Source organism: Manis pentadactyla, chromosome 12, assembly GCF_030020395.1.
Source record: "Manis pentadactyla isolate mManPen7 chromosome 12, mManPen7.hap1, whole genome shotgun sequence".
Taxonomy (NCBI): Eukaryota; Metazoa; Chordata; class Mammalia; order Pholidota; family Manidae; genus Manis; species Manis pentadactyla.
The window spans coordinates 53,248,012-53,274,700 of record NC_080030.1 but is presented as its reverse complement, the minus strand read 5'-3'; the positions used below and the strand labels follow the sequence as shown (position 1 = coordinate 53,274,700).

The window sequence follows — 26,689 nt, the reverse complement described above, 5'->3', positions numbered from 1 at the left end:
GAGCCATCCTCAACCTAATTACGTTCCCCTTGCCAGTTGTATTTCCCAGGAGAATCCCAACAATCGTTCTTCCCATTTGTCCTTAAGGGTATGTGCTCCCCACCCTGTCTGAGCCTCTGCCCAGCCCTCTGCTTCATTTTGTCTATCTGTTCCATATACTTCCAGCTCAGAGGCTGACATTTTCTTCCTTGTCTTGATTTGGGAATCTACTGTTCTTTCATGAAGGATGGGAGCACATTCATCAATATCTAGGCTTGGAGAGAACCAACCATAATAGCTTCCCTTCTTTGTATGGTTTTACTTTAACTGATTTTTTGCTGTTTTGTCTGTTTTAGTGCTTTTAGTTCAATGCTTTGAACTCCAAAGCAACTTCTATAGGATGAGCACATTTTTTGTTTTTCAACTGAAGAAATAACATATCCACAGCAACTGGGAAGGAATTTTAAATGGATGAGGATGGCAAAAATCACAATAGCAGTTTTTGGCAGGCAGTTTTTATCTCATCATTATTCCTACATTTCTCGTTTGATGGGGAAGTGTTGGGCTCCCCTTGTGACCTCCTACTGTCAGGAGGAGGAAGCAAAGGATGCCTGTGTAGAATTCTCCAACTTGTGCTTACTGAAGGGAGGCTGTTAGCCTAAGTGCAGGCCAGGTGCTTCTCATGAGGCTGCCACATAATTCCAGGTGAATTGTAAACATCTGTGCTTTCCCTGGATTTAAATTCATCTTGAAGTCTCATCTCTTCTTGGTATCTGCCTTTCCTCCTAACTACAGCTGACCTCTCTTTGCAGAGGCATGCAAATATAAGTCAATTTTGACTCTGTTGATCTTTAGCTGGTTCTGCAATAAGGAAAAAAAAAAGAATAGGTTTCAGACACTTGCATTAGTCTAAGCCTGGCTCATTTTCAGTCTTTGAAAATTCTTGATCACAGTAAGCCATTAAAGGGCATACGGAGGAAGATATTGTCAACCTTACTGGGGGCTAGTGAGGACCATTTAAATAAACAAAGACTTGCCCTAGAGTCAACCCGAACTGTTCCAGCCCCTGAGATCATGCTTTCCCTAGACAAGTGAGCAGAACGACATTTCTGTGTGTTAGCCACCAAAACTCATCTGCGTGGAGGACGTGGAAAGTGAAGAAACCTTTAGCAGTGGCGATGCTGAAAGCTGTGTTAAAAATCAAGGTGCCCTGAAGATCTAGTTTCTCTTTTTCCTTTCCCTGTCGCTGTGGAAGACAGGGTATTCCTGTTACCCTTCAACACAGCATAAGTCACAACACTGTATTATTTTCTAACTTACAAACAGCTTGTTCTGCCAATGTGTTATCTGCCAGCCTGTAAACTAATCCTAATGGTGTTTGTGTTCTATTCTTTTGATAAGAAAGACCTGCAATTAGTTCTCAATTATAAAGCTGCTCCTTGTTAATAGGCCCAGACCTAGAAGTACTTTTACATACAGACAATTAAAGAAGTGCATAACCCACCCAAGCTAGGATGTAGGCAATACTGGGCTTGAGGGACATTTTGGGATGTGAATGAGATGTTTTTCATGTTCAAAAAACAATCATGGCCTCTCACCTTTGTGACAAGGATTTGTTTTCTTTATTTCATAGCACTTGGCTTTAAAGAGAAGTGTTGGAAACATAATTCCATTTTGAAAAAGTGTAACAGCCCCATCATGATTTTTTTTCTTAGTCCTCTTTGTCCTTTGCTGTGTGGGTTATCCTGTGCATGTTTATCATAATTAAACTGTCTTACAGGCAGTTTAGGTCCAAATTTCCTGCTTTCATTTCAAAGCATGCCTCTGAGAAATTATTTATATTGATGGCTTATAAAAGTGTATTTCAAGAGATGGGTAGGGACCTGGGCACATCGACTCAGCAATGTAAATGGTTCAGTTAGGTGTTTGTATCTCTCTTTTTCACCCTTTAGAACTTTTCTACTAGGAAAGGCATAGTGTGAAGACTAGAATCACGTTTAGTTTCTTTGGATGTCTTTATTAAATATTTCATATGTTTAGCATGTTTTTATTCTACTGCATATTTATGTGTGGTTGATGTATAATCAGTGGATTATGTAACCATACACTGCCCTGGTGTATCTTTTTCAAGTCCAATAAATTGACACAGACAACCTCCTTTACCCTATTTTATAATCCAGTACTCTGTTAATATAATGCTTTTTAGCATGCTTAACCCTAGTGATTCATATTCCTCAGCTAAACTTGGGACTTAATTATGAGTCCCAAAAAAATCATTGCTAGATGCCAGGGACTCTGCTAGCTGCTATACTTGGGGGTCCCAATCCTGACAGCTCTTCTGTGAGGCAGCGGAGACGTTATGTAGCCAGCCAGACTTTTCAAGCCAGCCTGGGGCTGAGTCAAGACTGCTGGACTCCCGAGTTTACTTACTGGCTTAACCCATTATGGGGTATTACCTCTCCTGTTATTGATTTAATACAGAAGTTTGTTTTTTCTTACCTGTAATTTATGTGAAAAGCTGAGATATGTAATAACTAAATTTCAGGCAGTAAATTACTTGCTGAAGCACCATTATTGAAGAAAACTCTTGGGAAATCTGCTATGTTTAGCCACTGCTCATTCATGAGTGCAACTTTCTAATATAGGAGTAGGGATAAGACTGCCATGTTGAAACCACTTTGAATGCAATTTCCAAGGAGCCAGAGCTTTTAAAAGAGGGGATGTCCTATGTTCAGTTGAAGGAGAGAGCCATGAATTATTAGAGCTATTGAGATTAGTGTGTATACGTGACTTTGCCAGGAAAAGACCTAAATTGACTTTTCCTCTCTGTAAGGCGGAAGGAGACCTTAAGATAAAAGAGGCTCTAGTCTGGAATTGATGTGAGCACCCACTGGGGAAGCCTGAGTAATTATGTAATTAACTAACCTTACCTCTCTGAGCTTCTGCTCACTTGATTGAGAGAAGAAGCCGAGAGCAGCTAGGGTGGTTCCTTTAGAGAGGTTTAAGATGAGCAAACCCGCGGGATTACCCAGCGCAAATTTAGTGTAGGGCTCTATTTTAGGCCTAAACAAAAGGAATGCATCTATAATAGATCACATTCAGAGTGGGAGCAGACCTGGGCTAATTTTTAATTAAATGAAGTCCAGAAAGAACTGTGTATTTCAAAGGCATTTTTTCCCCTGAAACTGTAACTTCCCCATTGCTTTCTTTACTTAGTAAGTGCCATTTTGTTTTTCTGTTTTTGCCAGCTGGGAGAAAAACCCTGCAAAGACAAAAGGGGTTTTGTATGCTTATTTCAGAGACCGTTGGTAGAGAAGAAACTGGGAAACTGTGTCCATCTGTGCTTTGTTGGGGAAAGGGCACCCAGGTTGAGCTAGGACGACTGCTGTATCCACCCTGCAAGATCTTAACTCCTACTCTGCAATAAATCTGGATATGGAAGACAAGGCCATTAACAGTGACATTTGCTGAAACGGGGAGGGACGTGTTCGTGTATTTCAGAGATAATAAAACATAGATGAAATGTAAAGTCAATGGGATATTTGATTAAGAAAGCAACCAATTGTTAGTTTAAGGAGTGTGCGCCAGAGCAACCCAGCACAGCAGCCGCCTTTATAAATATTTGTTTGTGATGATTGCCTTGCAGTTCTCAGTCCTGAATGCCGACATCTCAATCGCAGGTGTGGAGCCGTGAAAGGAAGGAGGGCAGTGCGAGGGGTTTATGGGCTCTGGTAGAAGAGGCGGCGGCAGGGAGGACAGGTGTGCTGGGCTTGGAGTCAGAGCAAGGCATGCAGTGTTCCAAATGCCGGGAACACGGTGGGGAACAAGGTGCAACCTCTCCTGTCCAAGAGCACACCAGTGGTGGAGGGGCAGGGGAGCGGGTAATGGTGATACCCAGTCCTGGTTCTCCCTTGGGTGACCACTGGGACCCTGAATTAGCCATGTTGCCTGTCAGCTTCTATGAACAGAAATGGACCCTGGAAGTGGTGAGGGGTCTTCTTTTCCCAGTGTGATTATTGACCAACCAGTGAGGAGGCAGATCTGGAGACACCATTGCAGGCCATGGAGATGGACTTGGTCTCTGCTGCAAGGGCTCAGCATGCTCGCATGCTGCCTCCTGTCCAGGATGAGAGCCTCTGTTTTACCTCCTCTGTCCTGTATATCTCCTCAGCATTAGAGCAGGAGAGAAGCTTCCAGCCCACGGGGCTTGGCTCAAGTCCCTTTGTGTTACTTACACGTATTTTTTTTTCTGAGACATTGACATAACCTTGTGTAAGTTTAAGGTGTACATCATGATGACTTTACATATATATATATATATATAGTGAAATGATTTCCACAGTAAGGTTAGTTAATATCCATCACCTCACATAGTTATTTTGTGTGTATGTGGTGAGAACTTTTAAGTAAGATCATACAGCATTGTCTTTCTCTGTCTGACTTATTTCACTAGCATAATGTCCTCAAGGTACATCTATGTTGTCATAAATGGCAGGGTATCCTTCTTTAAGGCTGAATAATATTCTTGGACACACGTATGTGCCACATTTTCATTACCCATTCATCTGTCCCATGAATGCAGCAGCTCTCAGACTTTTTGTCTCAAGACCCTTTCCACTTTTAAAACCGAAATGTTTATTTTAAATTCTGGCATCTGAAATAAGGCGACTGGAATGTAATGCTGTTCTACCAGAGTGTTTGTTCCTCTTGCATTTTTACTTATGGCCTCAAGAAATTTCTTTGAGCTGGCCTCTTTTGTGGCAATCTATGATGAAGATGGTTGTTGATGGGCTTTTGGGGGTCTGGGGAAGAAGCCAAATTTCCAGTAATACTGTAACACACACCTGCCTAAAGGTAACAGTTTGGTTTGGATTTTTAGCAGAAACATGCAGAGGTTTTCTTAGTTTAGGAGGTAACTGTTGGCATTTGTAAATCCCTGGGCCTTCCATCCTTTCCTCTGGAACAGGGACCTTTGGTTGGCTTCCCAACATCCAAACACCCAGTGCCCCCAACAGGACCTGACTGGTATCAGGATCTACCTTAATTATCAGCCCTGTGCTCCAGAGGAGCCCACCCTTAGCAGGCGTTGATAGTCTGGTTTGGCCATGAACATGTCCGCAGCAGGTGTATCAGAAGGGGACGTGAGAGGGGTGCCTCTCACTTCAGCCTCATGAAGGTGAAGTCCTTTCTCCCTCTGAAACTTACCACATTCAAATGATGCTTGGAGTGCCTACAGCTCTGTTTGCAGCTGCAAGGGGAGCCAGCCAGAGGACTGACACACACACAGGGCAGGTCAGCAGAGCAATGGAAAGAACCTGGGTTCTTAGCTGTGACGTTAGACCAAATTCCCTAACCTGGGAACCAACCTGCCCCCTTGGGGAAGCCCCTCAGGGAGTTGGATTTCTGGTCGCTCACAGCCAAAAACAACCTTGCTGACAGCCTCTTTAAAGGAATCCGTGGGAGCCTAGGGCCCGGACAGGAAGACAAGCCTGGTGAATGTGGCAGCTATCACAAACCTGGACATCGGTTTTTTTTTTTTATAGCTGCCTTTTGGGCGTTTTGTTGTCCTTTCTATTTCTTCTGTAGGATGAGGAGAAGGACATTCTAAATTAAGTATTTGGTAACTCTGGTGAAACAGAGAGTAGAGCTGAGGCATTTCATTTATAAGGTGTGGGCACCTGGAGATGGGGCTCTGGTGATCTCTCCCGTACCTTGGGCGCACATGTCCACGCTGTAGCCTTGTCCCACTGCCAGAAATAACTTTTACTCATGTGCTCCCTGAGCTAGACTCTAAACTCCATCATGTTTATGTCCAGGGCCCCTGGGGTAATGTGCCTGCCCCACAATACTGAAGTCTACACATTATGGAGCATTGATATATGCCAGGAATTGGACTAGTGACTTTATGCATTATCTCATTAAATTTTACAGTTAATACAATTACTCTACTAATATAATCTGTCTTTTAATGATAAGAAAACTGGGGCTAGAGGGGTAAAATCATTTGCTTGAAGTCACACAGCTAATGTATGATAGAGAATCAAATACAGGTCTGACTTGAAAATTGTTCTTTTAACTAATAGAGTCTATGTCTTCAGTGCATATTTGTGGAATACCTGTCCTTTAGATATGTTAGGATGGGAATTATTGTTGTGCCTGTGTATTCCTTCAATTCCTCTGTCACCTTTGGGAAGTTATTGGGATAGAAGGCACGTCTGTGATTACTTGTACATTGGCTCTTGTCTCAAGATAGGCTTTAACAGAGCATGTAAGTTAGGAATGCATTCAGCAGCAAGTACCGAAAGCCTAATTCACATTGATTTAAGTGAAATAGAGCCTATTTTCCTTGTATAATAGACAATCTGGAGGTAGGCTCTCAGTACTGTCCAGGATTCTGTCTGCTCTCCGTTATATTTGGCTCTTTATACCACAAAATGGCTATTGCAGTTCAAGTCTTCACATCACTGTCCAAGACAGAAGGCAGAAAGACAAAATGCAGAAGGGCAGTGTCGGCTAAATAGATCTGGTCCTTTTTATCAGAAAAGCAAAAGTTTTTCTAGAGCCACACAGGAGGCTGGAAAATCAGGATTTTCAGAAAAGACCTAGACCTATCTTAATCCATCACTTAGGGCTGACCCCACTGACAGCCCAAGCCAAGTCGGAATCTTGTTGCTGAGAAGAAGGCTGCTAAGACTGCCAGCTACACATGTCAGAGCCATAGAGGCCGTTAGGATTTGAAAAGGTGATAGCAATGTCCCCATCTTTGCAGAGAAGACAGCAGAGGCTTCTGAGAGAACACAAGCGTCTGACCCAGGACAAAAGAATAGGGCTCATTCTGCTGCTCTTCTCCCTGCGCCTCTCTTATGGTTCTGTAAGGTGTTTGCATCCAAAGCTCTTTCATATCCCCACTCAGCTTATCCTTCCCGTCCTTTTGAAGGAGCCTAGGAAGGGCAGAATCTTCCTATTGTCTTGTGACTAGAAATGACACTCTCTGAAGAGAGCTAAGTAACACACCCAGAACTATACCCTACAGTTCTTGGCCAGAATGAAACCACAGATCTCCAGGTTGGGGGAATTCTTTGAACAGAGTCCACTGCTTTCTGTGATATAGTGATTTTTTTTTTCCTTATTCCTTTCATGCTTAAAGCAGAGCAGGGGGGCTCCCTGCTCTCAGTTGGGCAGGCTCAGCTGCCATGGCATCCCAGCCAGGATGGCCCTGGCTTTCCAGGGACAACTGCGTGTAGAGCCCAGCTCACATAGTGATACTGGGTCCTTCTGTGTCCCCAGGGAGAGAGGACAGCCACCTAGTGTGGCTATGGGGAGCAGCGATGAGTAAGTGCTCATAAACTTACATGTGCTCATTTATTTCCCAGGTGGATTTGACCCCTTCTTTCAGCAGCAGGGTTCCTGGTCATTTTGATCCTTCTCAGCATGTTCCTGCCTTCCTGGGCTGGAACTGAGAGTGCCTCAGTGTCTTTTGACACATTGGGAAAAACACTGTGATGTGAATAGTGTGTCGAGTCACCATAGTAACAAGGCATCAGTGCAGCTGGAATAGTGTTTAGGTGGCAGAGTCAATTCCTCTCTGTTTTCTACAGTTTGGGGAACTCTCCCAGTATATTAGAGTAGAAAATGAGAGGGGGTCCTTCCTTTACCTTATAGAAAGAGAGACACTATGGTCCAGAGAGAGCTAAGTAGCACACCCAGGGTTATAGCCTGTGTTTGTTGGCCAAAATGAAACCACAGATCTCCAGGTTGGGAGAATTCTTTTAACAGATTTCATTGCCTAGACGTCTATGTAGTGAGATTTTTTCGATAAAAATAAATAATTATAGCAGATTAACAGCTATAGCATTTAAACTTCTTGAGTGCTTGATAAATGTATTGACAGATTTCCCTTTCTTCCATGTGAACATATTTATCAGTCTGCAGGATCTTGGCTTGTTCTCACTGATTTTTGTGGGTACCCATATACGAACTTAGGCAAACTCACTACAGTCCCTGTATGGATTTAGGGCATTTTCAGCCAAGCCTCCTGCAAATGGCCGTGTTGCCTCTGTTCTTTGTCATCTCTGGTGGTTATGAATGCCAAGAACAGTCACACTAGGCCAACTTATTGTAGCACCCTCGGGGAGGAGGATATTGACAGCCCTCTGGTTCAGACAGAGCACAGGCCCATTTTCACACCTGGGGCTGAGATTGTTGTCAAGCGGCTTTGCTCTCCTAGTTTTACTGTCTTGATCTTTAACCCCTTCACTAAGAACACAGTCTGCTGCTGTTTTTTCTCTTCTGTACATAAAATGCTGAGCACATGTGTTTTTCTCCCAGTACATGTTTCATTTGGGGAGGTCAGGTGGTTACTATATAATAGATCTGATGTTACCTTAGTGGAATAAAGTAGGCGTTGCTGAGGCACTGTTACAATGCAACTGCCTTCGGGGTAACTGGTTTCTAAGGCAATTTAAAACAGGCTGAAGGGTAACTGTCATGCCCAAACACAAACCCAGCCTGTAAATTTATCCAGAGAAACAGTCTTGTCATCAAGTCAGATAGTGCCAGACCTGAGGCTATCGAGTGGCAGATTGATGTACTCAGCTGACTCTACAGGCTGGGAGAGGGATGCATAGTCTATAATATGTTTTAAGTGGATAGCTAATAAGGAAGCAAACCAACCATTTTGGCTTTCACCCAAGGCCTAATTTTTGAAAAGTGCTTATAAGGCAGAATCTGTTGGGATGTTCAGTAGTTGAAACACCACAGACATAGTACCTCTAGGAGAAGTTGCTGTTTATGGGAATATAGAATTTTACATCATTGTTCTCTGTCTGCTGCTTGTTGCCAAAATGAATTACTTACAGGGAGTGGTCTCTATACATGGATGGCTGAAAGCGATTTTTGATGCCTACCTGGAGAGAATTGCAGTGCTTTTAGCAGGGGACAAAGGCTGTAACTTCAAAATATAACAAGGCATCAGTTTCTTTCCCCAGCTTGACTGGCACATTTTGTATACACTTATTTATTTGATAAATTAAGTATTTATTTAATTGATGAGTAAGATTATGTATACTTAAGGTGTATAGCATGATGATTCAATATATGCATATATTGTGAAATGATTACCACAATCAAATTCATTAACACATCCAGCACCTCACATGGTTACAGCTTTTTGTGTGAGGTAAGAACACTTAAGATCTACTCTCAGCAAATTTCAAGTATAAAGTACTTTATTACTAACTATAGCTGCCATGTTGTACATTAGCTCCCTAGAACTTACTCATCTTATAACCAAGTTGGTACCAACATCTTCCTTTTCCTCTTCTCTTTAGCCTCTGGCAACCACCATTCTTCTCTCCCTTTGAGATGGGCTTTTTTAGATTCCACATATAACTGAGGTCATACACTATTTGTCTTTCTGCCACTGGCCTTTTTCACTTAGCGTACTATACTCTAGGTTCATCCACATTGTCATAAATGGCAGGATTTCCTTCTTTTTTATGGCTGAATAGTAAGTATTCCATTGTGTGTCAATAGATATCACATTTTCTTTATCCATTCATCTGCTGATGGACACTTAGGTTGTTTCCATATCTTGGCTATTGTGAATAATATACATGGAAATACAGACATTTCTTTAAGACACTGATTTTGTTTCCTTTGGATATATAACCAGAAATGGAATTGCTGGGCCATATGGTAGTTCCAAATTTAATTTTTTTAGAAATCTTCCTACTGTCTTCCTTAATGCCTACACCAGTTTACATCCCCATCAACAGTGTACAAGAGTTTCCTTTTCTCCACATTCTTGCCGATACTTGTTATCTCTTGTCTTTTTGATAACAGCCATCCTAGTAGGTCTGAGGTTTTGATTTGCATTTCCCTGATAATTAATGATTTTACCACCTTTTTATGAACCTATTGGACATTCATATGTCATCTTTGGAAAAATGCCTATACAGGTCCTCTGCCCATTTTCTAATTGGGTTTTTTGTTTTTTGGGTGTTCAGTTGTATGAGTTATTTATATATTTTGAATATTAGCCCCTTTTCATGTACATCATTTGCAAATATATTCTACTCAGTAGGTTGCCTTTCTGTTTTGTTGATTGTTTCCTTTGCTATGAAGAACCTTTCAGTTTGATACAGTCCTACTTATTTATTTTTGCTTTTGTTGCCTGTGTCTTTGGTTGTTATCCAAAAAATCATCACCAAGGCTGATGTCAAGGAGCTTTTACTATACATTTTCCTCTAGTGGTTTTGCAGTTTTAGGTCTTACATTTAAGTCATTAGTCCATTTCAAGTTAGTTTTGGTGTAATTTGGGGTCTAAAAGGTATCATTTTGTCCTACAGTATGAAATACACTTGTTTTAAAGTGTTTAGAAAGTAAGAGAATATGCAAATGACACACTTGTGGAGAAAAATGTAATCTGTCAAGTTATGAAGTATGTTCTTACTATAGAAAATTCAACAGCCTATAAAATGTAATTATTGTCTTAGAATGACATGTTCCTTGAAGTATTTGGTAAGTTTCATTACATCCCTATTTTATAGATGAAGAGATTGTGGCTTAGAGAGGATAAAACTTGTCCAAGATTACCCCATAATAACTGGTAAAGTCTGAACTTTAACTTTTGATAGCTAGATGCAAAAGTCAGATCACCTAGAGATAATAAATCTTAATATTTGGTTTATTTTCTTCTGACTGTATATAATGAAGATTAGGTCACAAGGTATGTATTGTTTTTTAACTTGCTACTTTCACTTAGTATTTTACTGAAAAATGTCTTCTAATGCCATTAGGAGTTCTTTGAAAACATTTTAAGGGCCATTAAAATTCCATCATATTGGTATACCACGGGAAGAAAAAGTTATTTTAACAATTCCCTCATTACAATGATGATTCTAAAAATTGGGCAAAAAACTGGCACAAATTCCTGGAGATTTTCACCTTTTTATATGATACGGTCTCAGTTTTTAAATTTAGTATGCCCATTGTAATACTGGTAGGGCAGGTCATTTGCTTAGTAGAGGATTTCCCAAGGGCATTCATTACAAGACGATCATGAGCCAAGGAGGGTTAATACATTCCCACAGCAATTTAACAATATTGCTAACACCTGTATAACCAGCCACTGTGTCCTGTGTCATGGGGTTGAGAAAGGCACTAACCCTGCCAGGAAGGCCTCTAGAAATTCTAGTAGGGTCAGGCAGAAGTGTGAAGGAGGGTAGGATTTGTAGAGATGGATGGATGTATAAAAAGAGAGGCCATGCAGGCTTAAGTGCACTGAGCATGTCTTTGATGAAAGGTGGTCAGCCTTGAATGGCACAGTCTGCTTCGGCACCGGGGCTTAAGCTTTAAGGTATGGTCCTTGTCCTTTCCGTGTATTCAAACTAGCCAGGTTCTTAGCTTGTACATCTTCAGAAAATTTGACAATTTAATGCTGGAAGTTTTATTGCTGTAGATAAAAAGTCAGTAAAAGTTACAGGTACAGATTTTTCTATTTTCTGGGACCTATTGGTCTGCACAGTTTGTATCTGAGCCTGCTATTCAGAAGGAAACAGTTCTCAGTTGTACCTGTCTGGAGAGAAGTGGGGGTTACTGCATTGGCTTTCATGTGCTGGGTTGTTTTGGGGGAGAACACAGGACAGCTGAAAAGTCAAACATTTTTATTACTGTGGTTAGTTTCCAGGGATGCATGTGTTTGCTCCATGTTGCAGATGCCTTTCTCCTCTCCTTTTAGCTTTTGCTCCCTGGTGATGGAGAGATAACACATTGCTATTGAGAATGTAGGCTTTTGTGTCATATAGTCTTTACATTTGAATCTGGACTTAATTAATTTACCAGGTGTCTGAATGGGCTCCATGAATCTGGGAGCCTCCATGTCTTGAACTGTAAAGTGAACTCGATAATGTCCAGTTCCCCAGTCCTTGTGAGGCTTAACTGAGGTAGCACAGTGAAAGTTCACAGCCCACGGCCTCCTCTGACGGACAGGCTTGTCACGCCTCTTCCTTTCAGTACCTCCTTCTCTAGGGCAGCCACCCAAACTGTTCCTTGTTTTCCTAAGTTTTAACGGTATGGTTAAGCTTTTAATGGGACCTAATGCTTTATAGTAGTTAGGGGCATGGGACAAATTACTGACCGTCGCTGAGTGTGAGCTCACTGATAACATGGAAATAATTATCTATCACATAGTTTTGTAAGTTCCCAATTAAATGAGGTCATATATGTATGACACGCCATGATGCCTGGCATAGGGTGAGCCCTCAGTGACTGGTGGGTGCGGGTACTGAAAGGCCGTATCTTTGAAGGACAGTGTTCCTTCTGCCGTCTTCCCACGCAGCACAGCTTCCTCTGACTTCTCTTTGGCTAGCGTCCTTTCTCCTTCCCACTCACTGGCTGGAGGGATTTTTCTGAGCTTCTGTCCTTCTTTTGCATACCTTGTGCTTTTCTTTGGCAGTTTCATTTACTCCAAGGCTTTGCCTACCATTTTAGATAGATAACTTATAAATTTTTCCTGAGATCCAGACTAGTATATCCAGTTTCCTACCCATCAACACTTGGGTGACCAAAGGAACTTTGACCTCAAAATATACAAAATATAGTTGTTATCCTTCCTACCTCCTTCCTCAGATTGTTCTTCCAGGAAGTCTTCTCTGCTCCACTTCTGTGTTATCTCTAGGTTCTGCTTCTTCATTTATATTCCTGAGTATGGCCTAAATTCCTTGTACTTTCAGCACCAGGCCCTTATAGCAGAGTGTTGTCCCTTCTTCCAGGCTTTCCTGCCTCCAGAAACTATAACAAGACAATGGCAACAGTATGAAAAAGTACCATGACAACAATCATTTGTTGAGTGTGGACAGCATTCTAGGCATTATCATATCACCCTGAATTCTGGACAAGGTGGTACTCTGCTCCTTCCTGGGCCAAGGGAACATTCCTACCCAGAGCCCTCTGTGCCTACCCTCTCAGCTCATGTTCTCAGTATTTGGACCTCAGAATTCCTCACTCAAACTCCACTGAACCTCCTTCTAGAAACTGCATGTGGGCCTCTTCCCCAGCTCTGTCTTTCTGAGAGCAGATGGTGGCACAGATGTATGTATCCATAGGCTCAGGCGCTGGCCTCAGGGCATCTATTTGGATGAGTTGTGGTCTGAGATTGGCCTGTAGGCTGGGATGTCCATACCTGTGCCTGTGAGGCCCCTCGTGGTGCAGGACAGAGCCAGGGGTTGGAAGAGAAGGGAGTTGGGGCAGTGGCCTGTGGGAATGTTGTAAATGTTAGGATGGCCATGGGCGTTCAATTAGGAATTTTCTGATGCATCTGCTTATCTAATCATTGTGATATTGCTCAAGGTAGGTAATACTATTTCCATATTTTTAGGTGAATAAGGTGAGAGTTGAAGAGGTTAAGTACTTAGTGCACAAGTTGTAATTGGCAGAGCCTGAATTTGACCCCGATTAATTTGACTTAAATATTTTTCCATGATATTCTACTTTTTAATCCATTCTCTACATTGTAGCCAGAGACCCATTTTGTAGAAAATGTCTGAGATCGTATTATTCCCTGATTTAAAATCTTCCACTATCTACTCACTTTCAGCTGGCTGAAGGCAGTCTCTCTGATGTAGCATGCAAGACCCCTCAAAAGCTGGTTCGAGTCTACCTTGCCAAACTCATTTCTCACCAGTCTTCCCTCCATGACTTACTGGGTCATAATGGGACTTCGGCTCTTCCACCAACCCACTCTGTGCCTTTGCACTCACAACGCCAGCTGGGCGTGTCCTTTCCCTCTTCTTCACCCAGCTGACCAAGTCCCATACTTTCCCCTCCATCTCAAAGCCAAATGAATACCACTTTGTCCATAAAGACACTTGATTTTTTCTTGGTAGGCTCTCCCCATCCCTACTATACTTTCACATTTGGCTGTGCCTACCTTAGTACAGTTGCTATGTTTGCATGTTATCTCTTATCTATTACCTCCTTTAGATTGTGGGTCCCATATGACCAGGAACTGTGTGTCTCATTCATCATTATATTTGTAATATTTCATACAAAGTCTGGGCATATAGAGTAGGCTAGGTAAAATTTATTTTGAAACAAGATCTTTTATTACTAAAAATTTTACATCATTCTCAACAAATGGAGTATTAGCCATTGAGGAGTACAAATTTTAGTTCTGACACTTGTGTGGATCTGTTAATGTACTGGTTTTATAAGTCTTTTTGACATCATAAGTAGAAATTTCTGTTTCAGAGAAAAATGTCACTTTGCATTTAGTTCTACAATTTCACTGTCATAGCATATAAATGGTGAGAAGTTATTATAATATGTATTCTCTGTGAGCTTTAATAGGCCAGTGAGTTCCAAACAGAACATAAAGAAATCACAGTCTTGCCTCAAAGTGATTAGCTTAGTTTTTTAAGTTTCCAGTTACCATAATTTTTTAAGTTACATAGACTTTTCTGAAAGATACTTAGGCCATAGAGTTGCTGTTTTTCAAGAGGTGGCTACTCATTTAAATTAGGGCACATAAAAAATAGTGTGGTTTTGTCTAGCTAATGTTCTCTTCTTCTCTAAGACTTGAGTATTTAGGGTAGAGTTTTTGTTGTTGCTATGGTGGTGCATTTCTACTTGCCTCCTCATGGCAGAGATTCTGGGCAGAGTCCTGCTTCTAGATTGCCAGTTGGAGTGTTTTCATCATGAAAAAAGTCATTAAGTAACAGAATGCATGTGGTTTTCTGTTAAAGAGCAGGGAAAAACACTTCCTATAGGCATGCTGTTAGTATATTCATACTATAAGTTTGAAAGTTTGATTGTAGAAAAATATGTCAGAGAAAGAAGCAAAATTACATTAAGGATACTAATTTTGGATTATACATATCACTAAGGTAATTACATTTTAGGCTCATAAGCAAGCTTATTTTCAGTCAGAAAGGTTAGTTTGGGAGAAGAAAGAATTCAGGCAGTGTTTGAAAGATGGTAAGGAAATGTTTTAGGGGAAAGGAAAAAAAGTATTCTAGGAATATGGCCCAGTTTTTGATGAAGTGAAAGAGTGCTGACTTGATTAAAGAGGTGGAGTTAGCACAGAGCAAGTTCAGGAAGGATTAGATGGAAGCCATTATCAGAAACATGACCACTCAGGGATCTAAGCCAAAAGCTTTGAAAAAAAGGGAGAGTGTGTTTATGTACAGGTAGGAGAGGGCTAACTTCACTTTCTCTGTTTCTAGAGATAATGCACTTTAGAAACAGAGAAAGTGAAGTTAGCTCTCCCCATCTCTACTATACTTTCACAGTTGGCTGGAGATTTGATATCAATTTTTTTTATGTAGAAGCACATAAATGATAACATTTTTTAAATGTAGAAACACATAAACAATAAAACCAAAATCATCCAAATTCCCAGAAGGCAATTCTGGAGGTGTTTGGGGGAACTCCTTTCTGTCCCTCCTCTTCACCCACTCTTTATGTATGTAATTTTTTATTTCAGGAGTGAAACCATGGTTTGGTATATCCTACATTGTATTCTTATTTTTTTAAGGTTTTGCCATAACATTTTCCAAGATTTTTCCTGTGTCAATGAAAGCTTTTCAGAATACTTTCAAAAATTGTTTATTATTCCATTCTGTAGATACACCATAGTTTATTTAACCAAACATTTAAATAAAACTATAGTAAAAAATATTTGCCATCTAAACTTTGCTACATCTATCATTATTTCTTTAGAAAAGCTTCATAGAATAGAAAATCTTAGGTCAAAGCATATTAATGTTTTAAGCTTTTGATATCGATTAACAAATTGTTTTTTATGAAAGTCTAAAAGGACAGAAACTTTCCATAGTGCCAACAGGAACATGGTTATATGAGGAATTGTTAAGTGTGCTGATGAAGGTGAGGAGTGGTTTAGCATTTCACAGTGTAAAAGACTATGTGTAAATGATTGACATTGGAGATAATGTGAAGAAATGTAAGGATGGATTGACAATGGACAGAAAGAACAGAGTTTCTTTTTGAAAACCCCTTCACAGGCTTGCTGAAATGAATGTAAAACGCTTAACCCAGTGCCTGGAATAGTGTTTGAGAGTGACAGATGGTAGCCATTAAGGTCACATACTGTCAAAGAGCTGGAGTTAGGATCTAGTCACTGCTCCATCTGTTGTCCAGGAGTTGAATTTTCCTCTCGTCCCCTTGTTTCCCACATCAATAAATGCCAATAATGTTAGTCCCTCCTCATTGGGTGGGGGTGAGGCTTAAAGGAGATCATGTGTCTAAGCCTAAGGCTGGCACACCAAAGGCTTTAATAAATGGCGCCTCTGTGACCGTCCCTTATATCAGTTAGGAATCCTCTAGTTCAAAGTATCAAAACTCTCAGTTTAAAGAAGAAAAATTTTGTGTTCAATGCAAAGTATTGTGTCTAATGGAATGAGAAAGTCACTTCAGTCTTTTTACTGAACTTGCTCATCTTTATAGGTTCAACCAACCTTCAGATGACCTTGATGTTAATACTTAGCAGGCATTTTCTTTTTTTTTTTTTGATTATCAGAAGATGAATTTATGTTTGCTCCTATCTTGAACAGGAATGCTGTCTGTTTTTCTCTCTGTTCTATACTTAATGCCAAGTCCAGTGCCCCAAACATAATAGATGCTCAGTAATTATAGCAAAAATGAATTCCAGAACAACGCTCTTTATCCAATATGGATTTGATGTCTCTTTTTTCCTCTGCCAATTTAAAAAAAAACAGAAATTTAGTGTTTTGCCCCAGTTTCATAGAATTTACATCTTATGGACTTCTTACAGCCAATGAACTTTCATTGCCATAAATCCCTTTGTATTGTTTGGGTGATATTTTTATTTACATGTGTGCCTTTTATTAATAAAATGATAGATAATAATAATAAAATTGTATATCTTGAGGAAAATATAAGCATAACCACATTATATTAGGATTCTTTTAATAGATTGAATAATATAAAATTGCCAATATTCAACCCTTTCCAGCCTACAAAGATGAGAATTTCATATGTTCAGCTTAATAATTGCAATAGGCTTGCTAAGAAATCCTGAAAGCCTGCTGGACAAAAAGGATTTTATGTTCTTCATAGTTTCAAATTCCTGGGGCCTTAAACAGTTTCCTAAAGGCTGGATCTAATCTTTGTTATGAAATAGAAAAGGATTGGTATTAATAAAATAATTTCATTAAAATAAAAATGAAAATAGAAATAAATTGGAAACATTTTAATTGCTGTGAAGAGAAAATCAATTAAGGAACCAATTCAGTTCCAACTGGCTCGGTGGAATTGGCTCGGCAAAGTTGAGTCAATGAAAAGCAATCATTGTTGGTACAAACTCCTTAAAACCTCAGTATTTGTAAACCCGGAGAATGCAATCCCTAGCGTCACAGCAAGGGGGAGAAAGACCTTCTGCACTCAAACTGATGGTGACTTCCAGGCTAAGTGTTGGCTGTAGCTTGAGCTCAACTACTGGTTTTAAAGCCCATTCTTTCCACTCATCCAGACTGCTGGTATCTTTTCATAGCTGCACACCAGCTGTCAAATATATAATGCATTGCTTCATAAATGACCACTCAAAATAAGATAATTTACATTACTTGTTTGATGCCTGTGGTGGACGTTTGAATGGCTATTTTTAAGGCAGTATGCCCTATGCTGTAGAGGCGGAAGCTGTCTGCTGGTTACCGGCATTGCAGTAGAGGCCTGAGATGGGGGTTTTGAAGACACATAGTCCAAGTTTAAATCACAGCCCTGTCATTTGTAAGCATGTGACCTTGGACAAGTAATCTGATCTTAGTTTGGTTTGTCAACTATTAAATCTCTACTTTATAAGGTTATACTTAAATAAAATAGTAAACACCAATGTGTGAGTATGGTACTTTGCACATACAACTCACTGATTTTCAACCAAAGTCATGGTTATTATATAAAGGAATTCAGACAGTTATTGAATAAGTGGTTTAAATCATCGAATCCGAGAATTGGAGAGAGTAGGCAGACTGTAGATAGGTAAGGTGTCTTTGTGCTCTTTCCCATGTGGCTCATCAGAGAGACATTAACCTAACATTCAGGAATGTATGTGGTTATACTTGAAGTTCGTGTTTGTGCTTGTGCTGAAAGATTATTTTTGGTAAATCCTAATTTCCCCCTACTTACCCTTTTTAACTTCCCTCTATCCATTGTTATCTTCCAACCGAATAAAGCTGATCTGTGAACTATGACAATGCAGTTAAGGAAATAGGCTCAGTCTCCTCGACACAACCAGACACAGTGTCACAGGGTGATGTCTTCCTCATGCATATGCAGCACTACTAATTATTCTTTATGAAATAATGACATGTCAGGACATGAAACCTAGGGCCACTGCCTTTGTTTAATTAAGCAAGAGTGAATTTGTACATGCCTATGCATAAAAAATAGTCACTTAATATAATTGAATATTGATTTCTGGCATGCCTTTTCCCAATGAGGAAGCATCTAGAAAGACCAAAAGATGATTTATTCCAATCCAGTATGCATCAAGGGGACCGAGTGTGTGCCATGTTGCATCTTTATTATAAATTTGATCCTAAGACCAACTAACAGGCCTGTTATCCTCTTTTATAAAAGTCGCTTTAAAAAAATTAAGGTGGCAGGGTTTTTATGATATTGCAGAACAAGCAATGAAATCGTATGTGCCCCACGAGCTTCATTCATTTCCCAGGTGTGTTCATTTTCTACTAAAGTCAGCATCTGAGGCATGTAATGCTAATCTAGGCAACTGCTGGCTCTGAGCAGATGAGAGATCTAAGGTCCTAAGGAGAGTTAGTCATCCCCCTCACCTTCTAACCTTCTACACACACACACACACACACACCCCAACCTCTCTGTCTCAGGACTCAGCTTATCATCAGTTCAAAGCCCATCGTAGCAGCACCCTATGCCCAGCCAGGTAACACAATGCAGAAATTCCTACCATGTTGAGCAGGGTCCTCTTCCCTGGAGGCAGGGGGTCCTTGTGGAGAGGGGCATAGGGGGAGGGGTGGAGGGGGGGAATGAATCCCTGAAATGATTTGTACAGTCCTCTAGGAAGAGGCCCTTTTGTCAGATTTTTTTCTGCGTTCACAAATAAACAGATCCTTCTAGCTTTTTCTCTGATCATTTGATACAAAAGGGTATTGGAAGGAATTTAGTGTTGGGGGAGTCAGACGGGCTTCCGTTTGGATTGTCTCCTGCAGATTTTAGCAGTACAGCTTTGGGCAGGCTACAAAACCTCTCTGAATCTCCATTTTCACAAATGTAACTCATGAAGAAAATGAAAGCACTTGCCAGGTCTTTCCAACCACCTGTGATGGTGCCTGGCACACAGTAGACACTCAGATGTTGGTTGAAAGGATGGTTGGGTACACTGATGCAGTACCTAGATTAAATCTCTCAGTCTGCTTCCTCAAAGCACTTATTTTTTAAGGGAGACCTTGGTACTATAATTGGTTTTGCTAAGATCCTCCCAGGACAGTTAGCTCCATGTCCTATGCAGAATTTTTCTGGTACTATGACAAGATTAGATCTTCTTATCCTGTGCTGAAAAATCATGATCTGTGCTGGGCCTTTGTCTCTATCACAACTGGTCAAACAACAGCTGATAGGCCAAATCTGGCCCGTTGCCTCTTTTCATAAATAAAGTTTTATTGGAACATTGCCATGCTCATTGATTTGTCTATTGTCTGTGACTACTTTTGTTTCTATGGCCGAGTTGAGTCTATAGACTCAAAGCCTAAAATATTTATCTTCTCTTCATAGAAAAAGTTTGCCAACCCCTGATATAATCTATAAGGACTGCTTACTACAACCCCTCGGGACTGGTCCTAAGATGCCCTTTTTATGGATTAGGAAGCTAAGATACAACAGGGTTAAGTATCTTAATTGAGATTGCACAAATTATAAATAGTTAAGGTTTGAATCCAGATCTGTGTGATTCCATAGCCCATATTTCTTCAATTCTAAACAGTTAGATACCCTTCAACTCTGCCATAACCTAGCCGAGCATGCCTGGTGACCATGACTGGCATGGAGAGCGGTTCAGGGAGATCCCTGCAATTGCGGTGCAACCTGGCATTCCCAGCATTTGTCACAATACAGCTCAGAGCGGCAGTATAAATCACGTGACTATATATGCAGGTGAGAGTGGAATGAGGGTTTCAAGGACTAATACTGAATATGGCAGAGAAATATGGGTATGCAGTTGTTTATATGCAAACATGGTGCTGCTTCCCAAGGTCCAGCAGGTTCAGTATTTCCTAATCCAATCAAGTGTTTACAGATGAAGTTCTGTGATTCTTCTGTTAATATTCCATCTGCCGATTATTCTGACTTCTCACTTGACTTTCACCCTTCCAATTAATTTTTCCAAGTTTATAATTATGATTAAGGAAAAGAATGAAATTGAAAAAATCAATTGCCATATAAAAGTGGGCATTGCAACATTGAATTAGTGTGGGGAGAGGTGAGAAGGATTAGGAAACTGAATTTTATATCCGAGAGTCTGTTTTATTCTGTCTTTGTGGCCAGCATTAGGGAGTGTTGATGACTCCCAGTTATCTGTCATGGAGCTGCTGATGGAAGATTCCATGGAAAAGCAGCAGAGCTGCAGACTGGACAGGAAGGAATCAGAGCTATAATTAACTTTCTGTTTCATTGTGTTCTGCACCAGTGACCCTATTTCTCCAAAGATGAAATCCTGTCGTCATACCCTGTGGATTTCAGACTCTCTAAAGTCAATGAATCTTTTCATTTATGCTGACAATATAAAACAGATAGAAATGGGATTGCTCTGGTTTAAGTGGAGGTGGAGCAACCTGGTAAAATTAATATTTCATTTGTTGTGCCAGTGTAACTCCATGGGGAAATAATAAGTTGATTAAAATTCTTGGTCTGTTCTTTAATTATTTAGAGTGAATGTGTCTAACAGAAAGATGTTTCTCTTTATAGCCCCTTTTGGTTTATTCCTAACATATTTTGGTGCCCAGTTTGTTTTTTTAAGTTTTAAAACATCTAAGTAGTTTCTCATGTATTTGTTTGTTTCTTCCATGGCACCAGGTACTTCTCATTGGTGAAAGCTGTTGATACTTTGTTTGTAGTTCTGACTTGGAAACACGTCCATTAAGAATCCATCACAAAATTCAGATCTATCTGATGAAGACTAAAGAAAAAAACTTAGAACTTAGAAGTGATTATTGAAGACTTTAAGCTGGGGAGAAATTGATGAGCTAATAGGATTTCAATTTATATTGGCAGTGAGGCAGTCACTTCCTGGGTGAAGGAGAGAGATGAGTGAGGCATAGAAATCTATGTAAATGGTGCTTCCTTGATTTGTTCTCCTAAGGTATACTGGGTACAAACAGTTACATTACTTTGGGAAAGACCAAGGCCTATTTATGGACATGGTCCCTCTGTGCAATAATTAGTACTGCAAAACGCTTGTTTGAGTGTCCTTGTGTTTGCTCTTCTATAGTCCTACTAAGAAGGCAGGTGCTGAGACACTCTCATTTCTGCACAGCATTTTTACAGTGTCTTTTAAAAGTCCATGTGGTTATTGTTTTTGTGTATGTGCGTGGCAGCATTTGGGGTTGGGTGTACCTAAGGCTCATATCACTTGCCTGCCAGTTTTGCTAAGCTCACATGTTGTCCTTATTTATGTGTTTGCCAGAGAGAAATGCTTGCTGCCTCTCCAGTTGGCTTTGGAATCCAAGAATGTGAAGCTCGCCCAACATGCCTTGGCAGGGATCCAGGTATGGCTCGTACTGAGTGTATCCGGGCGACAGAAATTGACAAGCCTCGTTGGCATTGAAAGAATGAATAGTTAACATTTTAAATATTAGCTATTTAAAGCCCCAGAGAAAAATTTGACTGAACTTAGGTAATAACCATAGAGGATGACAAGATTTTTTTATATTTACCAGCATTTCTCTGTGCAGAGCATTCTCTTGTTGAGCCTTCGTTGCCTGACACAGATTCATGGGGACCCATGCAAGCCCACACAGAAATGAAATATCTTTTGTGACTTCCAACTTTTAGGAGAGTAAAGGATGCCGAGCGAGACAACTCAAGTTCTCCACCAACTAAAATCTTCTATACATGCAGTATCTGTGGTTCTGTGTAATGAGAACTGATGGAAAGCCAGAAAGATTTTGTTTTGTTGTTTATTCTACATTAGGTTAATGAATGGATTAATGTGTTTTGTTTTCATAGCAAGATTGGGAAGACAAAAAGCAAATGTGATCTAATCAGAAAAGTCAGATTGCTTGAACACCTTTCCTTCTCTGAACATTTATTCATTTGTATATTATACCATACATAATAGGTCTGATTCCAACAGTGCAAAGGTGATGATGGCTGTATAAATAAATCGACTTTTAAGTACTTTGGTTCTAAGTGACAAAAACTGTGAAGTTCAAGCCTGTGGGTTTTATTCATTGTGGCCGTAGATTGGTGGCATTTATACATGTCTTTCCACATCAATGTGTACTATTTCATTGTTAGTTCTTTAAATTCAGAGAGGTCCCCCATACCTTTTAAGAGGCAATACATATGAAAGAGTGAGAAAATTATGACTTTTTTCCTTGAGTGGATTTGAATTAGATAATATGTGTATTAATATACCTTAGCAGGTGACATTTTTTAACATTGTCAGTAATGTTATCGAAAACTCTTTCTCCAAGGAAATTGTGCCAGCCATAAAAATGAGTGGGAGTTGAACAGCGAGAAGCTGAAAGCTTTTCCTCTGAGATCGGGAACAAGACAGGGATGCACACTCTCCCCACTGTTATTTAACATAGTACTGGAGGTCCTAGCCATGGCAATTAGACAAAACAAAGAAATACAAGGAATCCAGATTGGTAAAGAAGTTAAACTGTCACTATTTGCAGATGACATGATATTGTACATAAAAAATCCTAAAGACTCCACTCCAAAACTACTAGAATTGATATCGGAATACAGTAAAGTTGCAGGATACAATATTAACACACAGAAATCTGTGGCTTTCCTACACACTAACAATGAGCCAATAGAAAGAGAAATCAGGAAAGCAATTCCATTCACAATTGCATCAAAAAGAATAAAATACCTAGGAATAAACCTAACCAAAGAAGTGAAAGACCTATACCCTGAAAACTATAAGACACTCTTAAGAGAAATTAAAGAGGACACTAACAAATGGAAACTCATCCCATGCTCTTGGATAGGAAGAATTAATATTGTCAAAATGGCCATCCTGCCCAAAGCAATATACAGATTTGATGCAATCCCTATCAAATTACCAACAACATTCTTCAACAAACTGGAACAAATAGTTCAAAAATTCATATGGAAACACCAAAGACCCCGAATAGCCAAAGCAATCCTGAGAAAGAAGAATAAAGTGGCAGGGATCTCACTCCCCAACTTCAAGCTCTACTACAAAGCCATAGTAATCAAGACAATTTGGTACTGGCACAAGAACAAAGCCACAGACCAGTGGAACAGAATAGAGACTCCAGACATTAACCCAAACATATATGACCAATTAATATTCAATAAAGGAGCCATGGACATACAATGGGGAAATGACAGCCTCTTCAACAGCTGGTTTTGGCAAAACTGGACGGCTACATGTAAGAGAATGAAACTGGATCACTGTCTAACCCCATACACAAAAGTAAATTTGAAATGGCTCAAAGACCTGAATGTAAGTCATGAAACCATAAAACTCTTAGAAAAAAACATAGGCAAAAATATTTTGGACATAAACATGAGTGACTTCTTCATGAACATATCTCCCCGGGCAAGGAAAACAAAAGCAAAAATGAACAAGTGGGACTATATCAAGCTGAAAAGCTTCTGTACAGCAAAGGACACCATCAATAGAACAAAAAGGTACCCTACAGTATGGGAGAATATATTCGTAAATGACAGAGCCAATAAAGGCTTGACATCCAAAATACATAAAGAGCTCATGCACCTCAACAAACAAAAAGCAAATAATCCAATTAAAAAATGGGCAGAGGAGCTGAACAGACAGTTCTCAAGAAATTCAGATGGCCAACAGACATATGAAAAGATGCTCCACATCGCTAGTTATCAGAGAAATGCAAATTAAAACCACAATGAGATATCACCTCACACCAATAAGGATGGCTACCATCCAAAAGACAAACAACAACAAATGTTGGTGAGGTTGTGAAGAAAGGGGAACCCTCCTACACTGCTGGTGGGAATGTAAATTAGTACAACCATTGTGGAAAGCAATGTGGAGGTTCCTCAAAATGCTCAAAATAGGCTTACCATTTGACCCAGGAATTCCACTTCTAGGAATTTACCCTAAGGATGCAGCACTCCAGTTTGAAAAAGACAGATGCACCCCTATGTTTATCTCAGCACTATTTACAATAGCCAAGAAATGGAAGCAACCTAAGTGTCCATCAGTAGATGAATGGATAAAGAAGAGGTGGTACATATACACAATGGAATATTATTCAGCCATAAGAAGAAAACAGATCCTACCATTTGCAACAGCATGGATGGAGCTAGAGGGTATTATGCTCAGTGAAATAAGCCAAGCAGAGAAAGACAAGTACCAAATGATTTCACTCATCTGTGAAGTATAAGAACAAAAGAAAAACTGAAGGAACAAAACATCACAGAACCCAAGAATGGACTAAGAGTTACCAAAGGGAAAGAGACTGAGGAGAATGGGAGGGTAGGGAGCGATAAGGGCAGGGAAGAAGAAAGGGGGTATTATGATTAGCATGTATAATGTGGGGGTTGGGGGAAAGGGGAGGGCTTTGCAACACAGAGAAGACAAGTAGTGATTCTACAACATCTTACTATGCTCATGGACAGTAACTGTAATGGGGTTTGTGGGGGGGACTTGGGGTAGGGGAGAGCCTGGTAAACATAATGTTCTTCATGTAATTGTAGATTAATGATAACAAAATTTTAAATTTTTAATTAAAAAAATACAAGATATTAAAAAAAAAATGAGTGGGAGTTGAGTGGGAGTTGGTTTTGACCTCTCACTCATATTTCCTTTTCTCTAGTACTATATAGATGTTCCATTTAGTTACTTTTTTTTCTTTAAACCCTTTAACATTCTAAATTGCAGTCCATGTTTTGAAGGACTGACTTCATCATGTTAAGTTCAATGACTTAGTGAGCAGTGTCTTCCCATGCCTCTTACCTCCTATGAACTTTAGGCACTTGTTTAGGGCTTCCCAGTCTTTATTACTTTAGGTAAAAACAGGCTAGCTCTGGGCTACCCTGCATGCACTGCATGATAGTGAAAAATCTCTTTTGAAAGAATACAAGCATAATGTCAGGGAGTCCTAGAAGGTTTGAAATACTTTTTTTCCAGATCCGTAAAGGCATTCAGCTCCAAGAGGGTGTTAATACACTAGATGAATCAAAAGTCCACACGTTCTTCACAGCTCCAACTCATGCAGAATTGGACAAAGCATATTTAACAGGGATAAATATAAAAGCCTACACTGGGTCTCAAAAATCAACTGCCCCAGGACAGAATGAGGGAGAACAGCATAATTGCAGCCCATGTGATTAAGAATTAAGGGTTTCGGGATACGTCAACAGAGAATGTGCTGTGACTTAAAACTAAGATGATTTGATCTGAAGATACGGATAGTTATGCATTACTGTCTTTTGGATTTTGCTTTAAGGTAATAAACACATTTAATTATCTTACATAATGACAGTTGTAAAGGTGGTCAGTTACAGGTTTAGTGCAGCAGTTCAATGGTGCCACCAAAGACCCTATTTCTTTCTATCTTTACCTTCTACCATTACAAAAAAAATCTTAAGACAATTTTTTTAGAGCAGCTTTAGGCTTACAGTAAAATTCTAAGAGAGGAAGATACATAGATTTCGCATATATCCTCTACCCACTCCCACTTGCATAGCCTCCCCCATTATCAACACGACTTCCTAGAATATAGCATTGTTTTCACCAAGGATAAGCCTTTATCATAATCACACATCATAGTTGCTTGAAATCCGTAGTTTACCTTAGGGTACGCTAGGCTTTACTCTTTAATGTCAGACCACGCTGAAGGCTATATTTTAAGCAGAAGAGCATCTGTGAAACCATATCATGTCAAGAACATTGGAAGATGCCTGAGGTTTAATATGGAGAAGGAGAGACTTTAGTGGACTTCATGCTAACTTCAGATATTTTAGAAGTTTAATCTATGTGGCTCCAGGAAAGTAGAAGTCATAGGCAGGATGGTTTTGGTATAATCTAAGAAAGAATATTATGAGAAATAAGCGTGGTCCTAAAGAAAAGGGCTCTCCTGTGAGGTGTAATGACTCCTGAGGGAACTCATGAGTGTGAATGTCCTCATTTAGGTTTTTGTGGGATTCATTTTCTGATGAAAATACATTAAGATTTGTGGGTTCTGGGGATTAACTGAAATGCCAGTTCACATTAGGAAATAAAATGGTAAATATCTGCAAGAGGAACTTGTTTACAAGACACTCCATCCCTGTGACCAAGCTGCATTCAGAAAGGCTATGTGTGAGTGTGACTGTTGTGAGGCGTACATTCATCCTCTGTCCTCACCAACCCCATAGCCTATATGGCCACCATGTTAGAATTTTGCTTGATAAAAGTGAGAAGGAATTATCTAAGAGCAGGAAAATGTCTTCGCTGAGAACCATTTACCAAAGGTTTGATGCA

General features: G+C 39.9%; 1 protein-coding gene across 3 annotated transcripts in view; it reads left to right on the top strand.

Annotated features, from left to right (window-relative positions):
• ARFGEF3 (ARFGEF family member 3) overlaps positions 1-26,689 on the top strand; it is a 159,986-nt gene that overhangs the window by 17,078 nt on the left and 116,219 nt on the right. For all 3 annotated transcript variants that reach the window (XM_057489159.1, XM_057489158.1, XM_036903684.2), the window contains exon 3: positions 21,671-21,752. In XM_057489159.1, coding sequence (XP_057345142.1) covers positions 21,671-21,752 — 82 coding nt within the window. The remainder of the gene's footprint in view (positions 1-21,670; positions 21,753-26,689) is intronic.